Source organism: Artemia sp. Qi Xiang Cuo, chromosome 9, assembly GCF_049724085.1.
Source record: "Artemia sp. Qi Xiang Cuo chromosome 9, ASM4972408v1, whole genome shotgun sequence".
Lineage (NCBI taxonomy): Eukaryota > Metazoa > Arthropoda > Branchiopoda > Anostraca > Artemiidae > Artemia > Artemia sp. Qi Xiang Cuo.
In genome coordinates, this window is record NC_142802.1 from 72,908,830 (window position 1) to 72,925,708 (window position 16,879).

The window sequence follows — 16,879 nt, forward strand, 5'->3', positions numbered from 1 at the left end:
AATCTCTGTTTCTTTCAAAACCGAACAAAAAGTTGAACACTTTTTCAACTCAGGAAAGGATAAAACTGACCCTGTACTGGGTAGTGGTGTCTACAGAATCCCGTGTTCCTGTGGGAAATTTTACATTGGTAGAACCCATCAACAACTAGGTGAACGTTTATAATAACAATGACAACTTTGATTCGGCATTGGCTTCGCATATTTTCGTAAATCCGACCCATCTAGTTCTTTTTGACGAAGCAACCTTAATAGCAACTGTAAATGGCGTGCCACAAACTTTTAAAGAGGTAATTGAGATAAAAAAAATATATGAACCAAAATTTAGCAATAACTAGAGATACTGGAGATATTTCATTAAGCCCAATTTACGACAGTTTAATTTTGAAGGACTCAATCAATATTTTCACCTGGTATAACTTAAAAGAACCTATTTGAATATCTAATGAAAAACAGAACTGTAGACCAGCTAAAACTATTGCAAGGCAAAAGATTCTTGCCCAATCATCTTGGTAAATTCTTTTTCATTGATTCCTGCCTTCCTGCCTGGTTTTTATTCAGTGTCTGTTCTGTCTTTGTAGGGTAAACTTCGAAAGATTAGATTTTCGTGTTTTTTTTTCTCTTTGTCTTCTTTTTTGTTTAGCACTGAGGACGACTTGGCGGAGGTCCTTGTCGAAATATTTGCTTATATTTTGTCTTCTTCATGGTTCGCCACTGGCTGACAAAATCCTCGTTTTTCACCCTTTTTGATTTTATTTTTCATTTTGTTAGTTTTTTTTCCTCTCTAAGTTTCATTTGTCAAGAAAAGGAAACGATCAAAAATGGGGTTTTTAAGGCCAAACTAGAATACTGAATATGGTTGTTAGGGATTTGGTTTTAATTCTTGTAATTTTTGGCTTTTATTGAATTTCATTCATCTTTTAATTTCTTGTTTTTTTCATTGTTTTTTTTTTGTTTCTTTTCACGTTGACTTCCGCGTTTGTGTTTGTTTGTTTTTTTGTCGGCACTTTTCTGGAATACATTATTTCGTTTCGCGCTGAAGAAGAGAGGCAGTTCTCCTCTCGAAATATTCGCTTTATTTATTTATTCAGTATTCTCGTTTGGCCTTAAAAACCCCATTTTTGATCGCTTCCTTTTCTTATATTACTCATATCCCAAAATTATTAATCTATCGAACTCTTTTTTGGTACTTGTTAAATATCCCGAAAACACTCAAGAAGTAAAGTTAATCCTAATGAAATTTACCAAAATATGATAGACATATAGTACTTTAGTAACAAAATTATGGAAATTACAGAAGAAAATTATGGAAAGCAGGCCGGCCAGAACACATTATATTAAATACCTAATCTAGCCAAATCACCTCTATATATTAAATAATTAAGTAAAATATACCTGCATTGTAGTTTTTTTCACTGAGACTAAGGTAATTAAAAACGAATGCAGACAGGCAAACCGGTTTTACTCACATCAAACAGATCAGGGGCTTGAGTGTTTTCGGGATACTTAACAAGTACCCTTTTTTATATAGAATGCTGGAAACATGATATATTTCCTTGCAATTTAAGAAACTAAAGAACCCTACCCAAATATTACTTTTCAGTATATCACCAAGAATGATATTTTAAGCCATAATTTGGAATTTTTCTTAGAAGAACGGCCATTAAAACACTGAACATAGCAAGGGAGTATTTCCTTAATCTGTTTGCAGTTAAAACGGCAGGTGTAAGGGTAAGGGCCTCACCCACGATTTCAAGGTTTTTATGATTTCCCCCTTAAGCTTCTACATTTGTTCGTAGTTGTCCTTATGTTTAGCTTTTTCATTCGAATTTGCCCCCTCCCCCAATCTCAAAAGAAATTCTTACCAAGGCCGTATCCGGGGGGGGGGGGAGTTACCCAGTTTCAACCCCCCCCCCCCTAAATTTTTGACCGATTCGAAAATTAGTAAAACCTAGATAAAAATCAGTAAAATTAGTCGAAAACTGAGTCAAAAATTAGTAACCCCCCCCCCCCGAAAAAAATCCTGGATCCGCCCTTGATGCTTACGCACATGATTTTCCTCTAAATATTTAGCTGACGAAACAAAAGCCATGTAACGATTTTTTTCCAACAGAAAGGCTGGTAGAAAATTGGCTTTATCGAAACAAACAATCAATATAGCAAGCCTGTGTCAATAAAGATTTATTTATCAAGGAATTCTAATCCAGGGCGGTAAGCAGAATACTAAATTTAGGGTACAAATCACGAATGATCTTTATGATTCTGCAAAAGAATGTGTCCACCTTATCGAGAAAACCCAAAATAATTAACTCAAATCGTGTCGCGACTAGCAAATATGATTCTGGGAGGTTGAGCGATGGGCGGTAATTCCGAAGTGCAATGGATAACAAACTTTTATTTCAGCTTTTTACGCGTTAACCGCGTATTTTGGAGGATTGGCTGGAAAGGTTCCCGATTACCCTGGTATTTTGGTTGCACTTAACTTCAACCCAGGAGCATTTTTCAATCGGAGATCAAATAAATAAATTTTGATGCGTTTTTATTTTTTTTTGTACCCCTCCCCACCACTGAACCAAAATCGTGATACGGCCACGAAGAACAGTACCCACAAATTGTCTATTCTTGCGACGGGGTAAGCGGTAGTCCGTTTTTTGTCGTGCCGTATTTAATAAAGTCTCATATACAACAAATATAGTCCAGCCACAAGACCGTATCCAGGGGGGGGGGGTATCCGGTTTGAACCCTCCCCCCCCCCTGAAATTTTTGACCGAGTCGAAAATTAGTAGCCTAAAATCTTAGTAAAAATTAGTAAAATTAGTCGGAAACTAGTAACCCCCCCCCGAACAAAATCCTGGATCCGCTCTTGTCCAGCCAATTCCTGCAAACAGGGAGATAGGGAGAGCTTCTCCAGAATTTGTCAAAACTCCCCCACATTTATCAGGATAATTAGAAAATTATGTGGGATTCCACAACTTTTTTGGTACGCACTCAGCTTCAGCAATCAGTTGTCCTTAATTACTGGTTTAATTGAATTAAAGGAGAATAAGGATGGAATTTTCGCTGACATTGGCCGGAAGGCCGAGGCCCTTCTACCAAGACCGTATCCTTTTAGGGGGTTTGAATCCCCCAGAAATGTTTGTCTGACTCGTAAAAACGTAACAAAAATGGATATAGACAACTTTGTTATGCGTTTTTGAGGGTTTTTTGTGTACCTTCCCTCCAAAAAAATCCCTGTGTAAAACATCCCCCGAAAAAAATCCTGGATACGGCCCTGTCCTCTACTTCTCTCAGAAGAACAGAAAAAATGTGGCTTGAATTTGCTTTTCTATCACCACCCCAGGAAAATTGCGATGGAACCTCTCTGCACCTATGGTCTACTTTGCATGGAAAAATGTTTCATCGGCGCAAGGTAAATAATCCAAGGCACATAATTACTTAAGACTCCAATTATTTACAATTAACAATGTCATTATTTTACGTTCAGTTATTATCTTTTATTTATCTCAGTTTTATAATTAAGATTCAACTCGTAGATAATGAGATCGAAGAAAGAAATATAATAGAAGTGATGAAATGACCTTGGTTTTAAAAAGAGCGGAAAAACAGTAGCCTAAAGACAGGAAAACTAGTTTGACGTCAGCAAACTATACAAAACTAAGCCTTCTAATACAAATCTTGCTAGTATAATCCCCAGTGATACATATACAGTCAGGATTCTATTTCAAAAGTCCTTCCCATTTCTGGTGGGCCCCTTAGAGCTTCTTAAGAAAAAGGAATCTTAGCAAATAACAGGCTACTTCATATTTCTGGTGGAAAAGGGTCGTAAGCCCAGGACTTGAATTAGATAGTGTAATAGTTACCAAGATCACAACTTTTTAGGATTAGTTTCCCCCTGTTTCCAAAACTTAGAAAAAACTTCTTGCGCTAATAACTTTTGACAAGTAAATTTAAAATCAGCAAATTTTGCATACCTGAAATTGGCTTTAAAAGCAAATGCTATTGACGAATATTAAGGACGTATCCAGTTTTTTTTTCTGGGGGGGGGGGTACAACAAAAACTTTATAAAACGTATCAAAATTTGTTTATATACATTTTTTTACTTTTCTACAAGTCAGACAGAAGTTTCGGAAGCACGGGGTCAAACCCGGCACCCCCCTGGATACACCCTTGATGAACATATTGTCCTCAAAATCGCACTTCTTAGAGTTTCGATTAAAGTCGTCGCTTTATACTTACCACTCAATCCCCCGAAGGATTTGAAAAAAAAAATTATTAAAATATAATACATATAATTTTTATAAAAAAAAAAACATAATTTGCTTATTCAATTAAACAATATTCGCCTAAATAAAAATTATCATTTCTTCAAGTTCCAAAAGAGGCGGAATGTCTGGTCCGATACAACCCCCTGCGAGTACCCACAGACCGCAGCAAATGACGCCTCTGGATACACAGAAAACACAAAAAGGGAGAGCTCGAGGGGTTACACACTTTTTGTCTTCTGGCGTAAATATTGGGAACACCACTTGTTTCACCCCACGTGGCACACATTCGCCATGCGTGGTATGTATCGTCTGGTGTTTAGGATCTTTGAAAGTAGCTCACCCCGGAATGTTTTCGGAATTTGCCAAAACCAACAGCCAACCAATTCTCCACTTGCGACAAAATGGTGATTTATTTACTGGTGACAATCAGCATAGGATTTTTATCTAAATTGCAAATTGAAATGCAAAAACAGTAACTAGTTTTGAATCTTGGCAAACCATGTTAAAACAATCAGGAAGAGACAATAATTATATTTTTATTTTGGCGTCCCTTATCTTAGACGGACAAGGCGAATCATCCGAGCTGTCCACTGCCAAAATTGATTGTAGATTGTAATATTTTAACTCATTCGTCTTTGTTGTGACGTGAAATCTTACCTTCGAAGATATGCGGATACGAATTTCGATTAGTGACTGACCAAGGCTTCAAAGAATTTTGTCTTATAAAAGATTATCGATTTGACTAGATTAATTCTACCTCTACGGTTAAGAAACTATGGAAATACATTTTTCTTGCGAAAATAATTATAAATATACACATTTATAGCATCACTCACAATAATATTGCTATATATTTTCAAGAGATCGTAAATTTTATATTTTTAGAAAAGAAAAGAGCGTGTTACTTTTCTCTAGTGCCATAGCAAGAATTATCCTAGGAATACAGAACTAAGATCAGAAAAATCAAGTTGTAGAAAAGAAAAACAGCAAACTTATTCCAACTTGACAAGTCGATTTTGCATATCTAATTTTGTGGAAAAAAAAAAAATCTCAAATCTGCGGCATTCTTCTGTTTCGTTCCAGAAAACTCAGAAAAGCAAAGTTGATGAAGATTTTACAAACATGCCAAGTCAGAAAAAATTCAATTTCCCCGAGTCATTCTTAGCTTCGTCATTTTAACTGCAGTGAAATCGAGCTTCAGCGTTACCAAGTTAAACACGTCTAAGCGTCAAAGTGAACCACATCCACGGTCTGTCCAAAAAGAGGATACTCGGTAAATAGCATATTATAAAGATAGGGGGGTTTGAACCCCCTCCCCCCAAAATGTTTGCCCGACTCGTAAAAACTCAACACAAATAAAAACAAACAGATAGTATGGTAAACCATATTACTCTTTTGATGCAGATGATTGTTACTCAAGGAGTTTTACCTTCTTCTTTCTCGATTGGAGATCTCACTCCAATTCCAAAGAAAGGTAAACTCGCCCAGTCGTCTTTCCGCCCTATAACGTTGGCTACTACCTTCTGTAAGCTTTTCGAACTTCTGTTGATTGACCATCTGAACGTGAAATGCTATGTTCCACCTTATCAATTTGGATTCCAGCCACTTCTCGGTTGTGCCCACGCTTTGTCGCATATGTTGTCGCGAACGCATTGATCGATGCTGATGCATCAGGTGAAACTCTCGGGTTAGCCGGGCAGGATGTTCGTAAAGCGTTCGATTCTCTCATTCAACCCACTATGCTACACCATGCAGCAAAACGTGGAGTGAGCCCTTTATATATCAGAGCCCTTCAAGACATGCATTCTCGTCTTTAAGTTCGCCTAATACTTCACCTATTGGCTAAAGCTGACGGCTCTCAAGTCTACGCACCAACCCCTGATATTTCTGTCAACGTCAAAAAAGGTACTCGTCAAGGTGCTGTTTCCTCCCCTTTACTCTTCAATATTGGATTTCTTGATGCACAGTTAGTTTTTCCCATATCTTTCATCTTTTCTAGTCTTGATTATCTATTGTATATTATGCAGATGATATTCTGAACTTGAGGAGTACTATCCAGCGCATTAGCGAGATTTTCGCAACGCTACAATCTGAGTATGCAAAATTACGTCTTCAGTTCAATGCTGAAAAGTCCGAAGTTAAATTCTTCACCTGGAAGCAAGCGTCACCTGAGGATATTCCTCGGAAATAGTAGGAATAAGCCAGTAGATCATAGTGCCTACCTCGGTCTTACCATTGGTTTGTCAGTAATGCACACGCAACAAATATTAATTGCTCACATTGAGCGTAGAGTTGAGTTGTCATATGCTTCTTTTGTAACGAATAAGTTAGGCTTCAACGGCCATCTTCTTTCGAAACTTTTCAACTCTGTCACTCAACCTCATTATCTGAACATATCGCCGTTATGGAAAGTGCTCACAAAATCTGGCAAATTAAAAATTCGTTCAGTTTTCTTCCGGTTCGCAAAATATCTTTTACGTTTTCCCTCTTGGACCCACAACTCTTATCTAATTAGAAAATTCAGCATTGCTGGCCCCATTATAGCTGTGGAAAAGCAAATTCGTGCTATTTTTTTCGTTTAACGAAGTTGAACCATCCTTGGTTGTCGGTACTGGCCCAGTAGTTAAGATGTATGTGCTGTGTTTTTTTTATAAGTGTTTGTTTTCGCGCTTAGTATAATTGTTGCAATTTTAAACTGATTGATGATTTAGTCTCTTTTCATAAGAGTCCAATTTAAGGACCGCTGGTTATTCTTAATCTTGGCGTCAATTTTTCTCTGACAATGTATTGCGTATATTACTAATAATTTAACTGTTTATTAATTATCCATTCTTTTAAGCATATTGTTTTAAGTAAAGAAGTAAAAATTCCGTGGTTGAATAATTTCCTTGTTTCTGGTATTCATGTATATCGGTGTAAATGAATTATTTGCAGAGAGTGATCTGATTTCAAGACCAGCTGGCGAAAACGTCGTTTAATTGTTTTACCGTTTCTTGTCATATTTAGACCAGTTGATATAATTATCTACTGTATATTTTTAATTCAATGATGATTATTTGGGTTAATTTTTTTTTACTAATTGCGGCTTGGTGCAACGATGCTCATATTGCTTATGTTTGTTCAGTACTTGGGAGTTTAAAAACAAATACATGTCACGTACCTGCAGCAAGGCCGTATCCAGGGGGAGGGGGTTACCCGGTTTGAACCCCCCCCCCCCCGAAATTTTTTGACCGACTCGAAAATAAGTCGAAAATTAGTAAAACCTAGGTAAAAATCAGTAAAATTAGTCGAAAACTGAGTCCAAAATTAGTAAACCCCCCCCCCAAAAAAAGTCAAAAATTAGTAAAACCCCCCCTGAAAAAAAATCCTGGATACGGCCCTGACCTGCAGTGCAGTGTATGATTGAGTTTTTGTTTCTCGTCTTTGTAATTTGTTCTAAAAGCTGATTAAGATCTTAGCTCCACCGTTCGTCACTGAGTTTATTATCACTGCTAAGTTTATGTGTAGTTCTTCTTTTTTGTTTCGTTTATTGCTCCGTCTTTTCCTTTTTTGTATGACGGGTTTTCCAATAAATAATAATAATAGTAGCATAGTATAAAGGTAGTTTAAAAATAATATAAAGCAGGATCCATCAATAACAGACTGACTTTTATTGTACGAACTATACAAGGCTATATGTACGAGGCTTTGGGCAAGATTAAGAATTTTAAGAATGTTTGCTCAGTTTTGCTTTGGAAAATGAAAGATTTTAACTTACATATCATTTTTTCAAGTGAGACAAAATTAGAGGAGAAATCGTCGTAATCATTATCTTCTTCAGTCAAACGATTGAAGGGGGGAGGGAGCTAAGGGGGACCAGAAAATTAGCCAAATGGATCTGGAAATCTAAGCAACACTCATTTGCTATGTCAAACTCCAAGAATAAGTATAATCTACTATAATCAAAAATATTGGCTAAAAGCCTGAAAACGCGCAGTCTCAAGTTTCAGGAGGTATTCCCTAAGATTTTGTCACCTCTGATCATTCTTATACAAAACAGCTAACATAGAGGATAATTCCTCTATCTTAAGAAATGTTAAGGGACCATCGCACCTGTTAAGGGAGCAATAATTGCGTATGTAGGCCTATGCATTTTTTCTCGAAAACGACTCCATATTTTTTCGGGAAAATTGGCATCCTGATATATTCTCACATAAAAAACCGATCTAGATAGGTCAGAAGTATGAGAAAATTCGTTAAGAGCCTTAAACTTAGTTTTTGCAAATGACGTCATGTAGTAAAAATTGCAATGACATCATGACACTCTTACACTTATGTGGAAAAATTGAATGTATTCATGTATGGAGAAGTTTATATTAAATTGCTTAAAGAGGAAAAAACTGGTAATTACAAAATATTTGCATATATTTTGACAAGGGCTTAAAACAATTCGAAAACCTTAAAAAATAAAACAAAAAGTCTGAAGCTTAGTAGAAATCGTTGTTAAAAATTGGAGTTGCTTTAATAATCAAATATCTTTGAAAAAACCAGTATGAAAAGACTTTAAATTGCGTAAAAAGTAAAAACTGGTAATTGTAAAAATATTTATATTTAATATATATAAAGGTTTTCTTAGAAAACAGTTAACGCTATATATATATATATATATATATATATATATATATATATATATATATATATATATATTGTTATATAGTTTACATTAAATAATATATTTATTATTTATTTTCATTATTTAATAATTAAAATTTCATTATTTTGGGCTAGAGCCTTTTTCAACTGATGGTTCTTAAACACTACGCCGTAGAATTTTTCACACTAGAATAACTTAAGACTGCGTCTCGTTATGTAACCTTACGTAGCAAATTCTGTCCAAACTCGAGTTCTGTATGGATATTAGGTTAAGTTAATGTTACGTTAGGGAAAAAGTCAACGTAGTAGCAACAAAACGAACTTTCTAGAAAACCAATTAAAAAATTTTGAACATAAATTAATATATTTTTCTTAGAAAACCTTTAACGCTTCGTCAGAGCTTAAATGTCTATCGCCATTCCACATTTTTAAAGTTTAGAATAATTTGTTTATAATAGCTGTGATATTAGAAGACGACTATGATAGTTTTATGGATTTTTACATAGGCCTAGCGTGAAAGCTTGAGGATAGCGTAGCGTAGCTTAATCACTTGGCATAGGAAATTACATAAGTAGTAAAAAAAGCCGCTTAATCCTATCAGGAATGTGTATATATAAGCAGGGGCGGATCTAGAGCAAAATCTTGGGAGAGATCCGATGTGACAAGGGCACCAATGAGCAAAATATTGGGGGGGGGAACATAAAAAATATGCTAATTATTGACAAACTTATTCTAAAAAAATAGAAAAAAAAAGAAAGAAAACGGGATAAGCGGGCGCCCGGAAAAATCTTGGGGTGGGGGGCAGGGCCCTCCCACCCCCTGGATCCGTCAGTATATATAAGGATTTACTTACATTGCTCCTACATATAGAGAATTTCGAACTGGGTCCAGATGTAGCGTCCTATAGTAGAGTTTACCGCACGTTAATTCTCTGACATGATCTAAAAATGGAAACAAAAAATTAAGTCATGAAAATATTAAGTCGTGGGTAGTAGTCAGTAATTAGTTCTTATTAAAAATTGCTCCAACTCCTTGGCCATGTTTGGATCAATGTAACAACTTAATCATACTTGTGCGTGTGTTTGCCACCCAGGTTTTCGGCTAGAAAAATGCATCAATTAAACAAAGGGTTATCAACTTAGTGCTTTTTGGTACATGACAGAATCAAATAAAATTAATCATATTGCATGCAATTTGCATTTTGTGAACTAAAATATGCCGCTATACTTCTTAATAAATATTCGGGCAATAAAAGTGCCATAAAAAAGATTATGCAGCCAAAGTCATAAAAGTCTGTCGTTTTCACATAGGCTACCAGGATTCAGAAAAATATGGGTGAAATGATTCTGAATGAAGTGGGGTAAATTCACTATTTGGGAAGGGGCTAAACATCCCCCTCTGGCATCTAGTCTTACAGAATACACTCACTGAACAATAGATAGCGTACCAAATAGTTCAAATAGCATAGTACATCGTTAATGATATAGAGTACCTAATATGATTGGCTAAGAGTTACAGACACATTATATCAAGTAATATTACGAAAATTGGAATGGCTCACGCATCCTAGTCTTCTAGAAGCCGGCCCCCATTCCCTCCTATTTGGGTAACCCTTTCAGGCTTTTTATGAGTCAATTCCTAATTGCTCAAGTTAGAGGAGGGGAGATTTCATGCATTCTGTCAAGAAATACATTTTTACTCACTTTTTAGGATTTTCTAAGGGGCAATGAGTTTTCTAGAGCATATGTTCTAAAAGCCAATTTCAAGACATAGCCTGTCTGAAGACAGGCCCAAGAAGAAAAAAAATATTAGCGTATACTCCTTTCAAGGCCGTATCCAAGGGAGGGGTTAACCCCCTCCGAAATTTTGTCTGACTTCCAAAACGTAACAAAAATGCATATAAACAAATTTTGATGCCTTTTTAAAGTTTTTGTGTACCCCCCCCCCCCCCCCGAACAAAAATCCTGGATATGGCCTTGATCCTTTGTGAGGACTGGAAAAACAAATTTACTGCGTGGTCATCAATTTTTTCTCAACCTCGTGATGACAGTATGTAGGCCTACATAATTCCCATAAACAGTTTCCACTTTACAGTTTAACAGTTTTTACAGTATAACAGTATAACAGTTTTTACAGTATAACAGTTTTACAGTATAAACAGTTTTTAGATGGCATACATTTTCGGTCGCAAGTCCAATGAATGTTTCCTGCTGTCTTTTGCCAATCCTTTAGAAGAGGTTGGCGAATTAGATATTACGAAGTTTGGAATGTTCCACGTATCCTAGTATTCTAAGGAAGCTGTCCCCTTTTCCTCGCCTGTGGGCAAGCTCTCTTACTTTTCGAGCAATCTTAGATTACAACTTGAATTAGTAATACATTAAATTCGATGCGTGACAAAAACGCACAACTCATAAGCATTTGACAGGTGAGTCGGCACATGAAAAATGAAATGGCTAAGTATGTCAATGTCAGATGCATCACGGGGCTGTATCGCACTAGGGGTTTGAGGGAATATAACAGAAATTCTGAAACAGCAGGAGCAGATGAATTATCTCTCAATGACTAGTTAAATTATCTTCAGTAATTTAGAACAATTCAAACTGTAAGCGGTATTGAGATGAGAAAGCTGAAAACAATATGTCCTGCTTCATTTAGTTATTTCCGCTTGAATCGAAGACACGGTCAAAATTTATTGTAAAAAAAAGAGACAATAGTAGCAAAAAAATGCCATAAATTGTAATCTTTAAAAAAGAAAAAATCCCTTCAACGAAATTGGTTATAATAATGTCAAGAAACGATATAAATAATTAAGACAAAAAAAAAGCTTCTTGAAGAAGCAGAAACACAAAATAGTTAACTACTATTTTTTGCTTGTTTCTTATTACAACAATTTAAAACATAAGATTTAAATCGCTTACCCCTTGTAGAAGATCACAACTAAGTTGTAAAACATGAGTTCAACTAAAGAGGGGAAACCACACTAAAAAAATACGAGAAAAAAACAGGGCAAGTACATGAAATCATCGGAAAAAATGAAAAAAATATCGACATATAGGGAGGGGCACACCCGACGATCCTCGCCCCCTATCCTCCAGACATATATGATGTTGCGTGAGGAAGTGATTAATTAAAAATGGAAATTTACAGCATTTCAAAATAAGTATTATGGCATTGAATTAAAAGGCCAAATATCGTCATATTCGGCTTTAGGTAAAGCCCAGATCAGTTTCTAAAAGTGCATCAAGAAATTTTAAATTTTAAGACATTCTCCAGAATATAGCGCACTAATTTCATATATTTTGTATCAAAATAAAAAAAAAAATCATTTGAAAAATGGCAGAAGTGTCCTTCCAGGGAAGCACAGTTTATAGAATTATCCAGTAAGTTTATCGCAGATCATTTCTGGTCTTCGTTCTCGGTGCGAACAAAAAGCTCCTCCCACTTATTTGTTCACCTATGGATCAGTGTGTTTGCGTCTACCAATGAGAAATGGTTACAAAGTGCATTATTCGTAATAGCGGGTTTCCACTTATTTCCGATTGTTTCGCGTCTGACTTGTCTACCCGTGAAAAGATCTAATGCCGCTTATGTTTTTACGTTCTTCGGAGCACTTGCACCTCGGTCCGGGTTTTTATAATGGGTGAGATAGGGATTGATCATACTGAATAATTATATAAACTGTGCAGGGAAGAGTCAGAAGCACTCCGAATAGTCATAAAGATAGAATATATTCAGTGAATTAAAAATACAATAAATACACCGTAGTAATTCCCGAAAGGCTCTTTGGCCTGTAAAGAATGAGGAAGACGTACGATTCATTGAAACATTACCTCAAAAAGAAAAAGAAGGAATAAGAAATAAAGATTTAGAAGAAAAAAAACGAACACCACTCGGCAAAAAAATAAGAACTAATATACAACAAATGAATAGTGAAAATAACTAGACTAAATTAGTGACATGCAACTAAAAGGGCTAACGCCATAATAAGCTTACTTGTTTACACTTGACTCGCCTCATAAGTTCATCAGTAACTGCGCCCCTGCAAATGCCTACCCTATATTATTGAATACCGCATACAATTTAAAATGGAGTCCATAGTTTAAAATGTGTAGGCAAGAGGTCATTTCATTAAAAAAAGAAGGTTTAGAGTTTTAAAATGCACAGCTTCCGCTTAGATTCCAGCAGGGTGACTTTCAAGAGACAGTTTGGATTCAAATCTACAATTCCAAAAATTTTAGTAAAATCCTTTGAGACCTTCAGCAGAGTGCCGAAAAGTAAGCCAGAATCAAGACGATAGGTTTTTCTAATTTCTACATAGACAGAGGATGCTCAGTCTAGCAACATCAAACTATGGATTGTATTGACCTAACTGCATATTCAATATAGACCTATTGGTATAGTTGAAAGTTTTTTTTTGCCAAAAAAGCTTGGAATATTTATAATTTACTAATTGCGATAAAGTTTAACTTTAACCGCCTTATTTTAGCTAGTGTTTATAATACATTTGCTGTTCTGTATTTACTCGCTCTTCACAATTTTGGTCTCTTCTTACTACTTCAGATATTAAGTATATACGGAAGTGTTTTTACAAGTATGCGAAATATTTGCTAAGGCTGCCTTTCTGGACTAATAACAGCTCACTATCCTTGCGGTATGGAGTTGCAAGTCCAGTGTCCGCGGTACAGAAAAGAAATGAGAGATATCGGAGGCAGATTATTGGTGAAAGCACCTCTGAAATTGTCCGTCTTTGATAATAGGTTTGTTCTTACATATAATTGCCCCTATTTGTAATTTTTTTTTCTTCTTCTTGTCTGTGCTTCTCTGTTTTGGTTCTGTTTGTATTTGTCAGAATTTTTTTTCCATTTTCTTTCTTTATACTCCATCAGTTTTGTATTTTACATTTATGATGGGCAATAAATTTATACATACATACATACTGCCATGCATTTGGCGGATCCCTTAAACAAGCTCGTGTATAATCGAACAAAGCCTTTAAAATATTATTGAGATGAAGCACGTGCGCGCGTTCCTCAGTATCCCCACCCTTCGAGTCTCGTGATTTTTTTTTTATTTTCTTATAATATCCTGTAATTTCGTTATATGAGATAAATAGCCTGTTTTTGCTGTTTTAACAATCCCTTCAGACAAAAATAAATATACCCTTTCCAGTTCAGCCGAGGTTAGAATTATTGTCGAACTCTAGGCGCTTCTGAGGATCATATCACGCTCTTAAAGGACTGTTCACATATAAGGCGTATAATTCATAAAATTATGCGCCCTGTACAAATATGTGATAAAATTTGTACAGGCTTCTCTCAGTGTGTTAAAAATTGACAGAAGCGACTTCTATTTTCTGTGCTAAAAATGGTACGTGGGCTATTCGTAGCCAATAGGCTGTCGACTTTCGTGGCACGTGTGTATTTAAGAGCGGAAAGAAGAAAAGTCTACTATTTTGTTTTGCCAAAATGGAAAAGCAATGGAATTTATTGGGATTATAATAAAGAGAGAGTGCCGACTCTGCTAATGTAACAAAATGGCAGTTGTGCAAGTTTAAAGGCAACAACTTAAACTTGCTATGATAATTGAAAACATTTGGTGAACAAATTTTTCCAACTATGAACGGGCGTGGAGAATAAGGGTTATACACGTACATTTTTTTTTTACGTAAGCCTGAACAGTCCTTAAGGAGTAGAAATAAGACAAAGACACATATCACATTTCTGAGGATTAGAAATGAGATAAGTTGCCCCAGCGGAACTGCCAGGATGGAGCTCAAGAAGAATCCGTCCCCACTAGGAAATGTGGGAAAATGAGCAAAATACGCTCAAGGGAAAAACGTCCAGGGCTGTATCCACGGGGGTTATGGGGTTTATATCCCCCCCAACTAGAAATTTTTGTCCGACTAGTAAGATCGTAGGCTAACAAAAATGCATATAAACAAATTTTTCATGCGTTTTTTAATTTGTTTTGTTAAACCCCCTTGAAAAAAAAACCGAGCACAAACAAAAATACCGGATACGCCCTTGCCCTCGCCCTTATACCTAAAGGTAAATTAAAAAAAAATTACAGGAAAGCGGAACAATGTTTTGAATCGTGGGATAATTTCTTCGGTGAATTGGAACAAGTGAAAATCTGCTAAATTAGGATAAGAAACTTGAATTTTTTACTGCTACATGGTACGCAAAATTATGGCAGACAGTTTTTTATGCTACGGGTACTTTTTACTGATATCGGCCGCTTAATCAGGACACCTACGCAAAAATTTTTACTTTAGAAGAGGGGCAAATATGAATTTTTATTTTATAACTCAAATAAGAAGTGCCCAGAAACTTTAGAAAATTTTAGATTTCAAGAGGATGGGCCGTTCCCGATTCCCCAGCGCACGTCACTGGCCCACCGTCCGTGTAATAAATATAGCTCGACAAATGAAACCCATTTACCTGACGACCCCGTTATAATAAACAAAAAATGAGCCTTATCCATCTTTTACCATTAATACCTATTACCTCATCATTTATTGATAATTAGGCTACATCCTTAACCTCTTCTGTAGCTTCTTATTTTTACATTTGTGTGTATTTGAACTTGCACTTGACTGAAATTTATGAACTAATGAACGATCGGTTTTCTTGCTCAAAACCTTTTTTTTTTTTTAAGAATCTGCCATGATCCAAGGATTGAGAAACGATACATCTAAACGAGGGGTAACAACTGGGCATTTTGAGGGACACCTGGAGGCATGAGGCATGGAGGCATGCCTCCGGAGGCACGCCTGAGGCATATTCCAAAGAGCGCAATATGTAAATATATACAGCTTGCCTGTTATTCGGTACCTGTCGAATATTTCAGCACCTTCAAAAGCGATCTTTTAAAACTTGGAAAAAATCATTTACGGGTTTATTTGGCAAGGAGAAGAACCCCCAAGACTGAAAACAACTGATATGTACCTAAAGAAGAACAACGGAGGACTGCAAGTTGTTGATAGCCATGCAAAAACTAGGTAACCCTACGATGGAACTGATGGTGTCACTTTTTCCTATTACACATGCAGCGTTGCCAACAGCTCAAAAATAAAATTCCGATTTTTCTTCAAAAAAAATCCCGAAATTTCAAAAAAAGTCCCGGAATACGGTTTTCAAGTTATACAACATAGGGCTGCGCGGTAATAACGTAAAAAGCAAGGTGCGAAATTCCAGGTACCGTGAAACGTGGTTTCTAGTTGTAACTAACAACTGATTGTCAATATTCCTAGTATTATTTCGATGTGAAAACGTTCTGGTGGATTAGTAGGATCTACGAAAAATATTTTAGGCCAAAACAATTCGCTAAAGTTCCGAAAAAACGTGTCTACGCATCTACGTTTCATTGTTATTTGAATTTCCCGCCCAAGAATTGACGTCACGCTTTGCTGCCCTATTCAATATGGCTTAGCCAGCGGTAAAAGTTGCCTTTTACAACGTCTTCACACGTCCCTTTCCCTTTTATCATACCTGCTTTTCTGTTTAGTGGCTGTGCCAAGACGCACCCTTGGATCTCGGATTCTTAATTGTACTAAAAAAAAGATAAAGAAATCTGCTCCTTTGACACGAAAGAATCCGGAAGAAACAAAGATACCTTTTTCCCGAATGTACTTAGAATCCAACTTTCTTAGTATTAAACCCAGGCCTTTGGGTATTTGAAGAGAAAACTGTAAAGCAACAGTCAGAAATACTGTTACTACCGAGTTATTAGTAAAAAGCGCTAAGTAAAGCAACCAACCGAAAAAAATAACTCCAAAAAGTTTCTCAGACCGAAACCAACCGAAAAGTTTCTCAGATATTTATTGGTACGTTTCAGTAATCACCTCGATAATCACAGCTCAAATGACAACCCTAAGAAACTGGACAAATGAGCTTCAGTAAATCAAACTAAGCTCGGTTAGCACAAGTATAAACACTAAGTCTTCTACTACTAAGTCTTCTACTGAGCATAACAAGTTTTCCGA

The 16,879-nt window shown here is 36.1% G+C and overlaps 1 protein-coding gene across 3 annotated transcripts in view; it reads right to left on the reverse strand.

The window, feature by feature from the left end:
* Positions 1-16,879, reverse strand: part of Sema2a (Semaphorin 2a) — a 508,917-nt gene that overhangs the window by 249,160 nt on the left and 242,878 nt on the right. For all 3 annotated transcript variants that reach the window (XM_089094861.1, XM_089094860.1, XM_089094859.1), the window contains one exon: positions 9,749-9,836. In XM_089094861.1, coding sequence (XP_088950987.1) covers positions 9,749-9,836 — 88 coding nt within the window. The remainder of the gene's footprint in view (positions 1-9,748; positions 9,837-16,879) is intronic.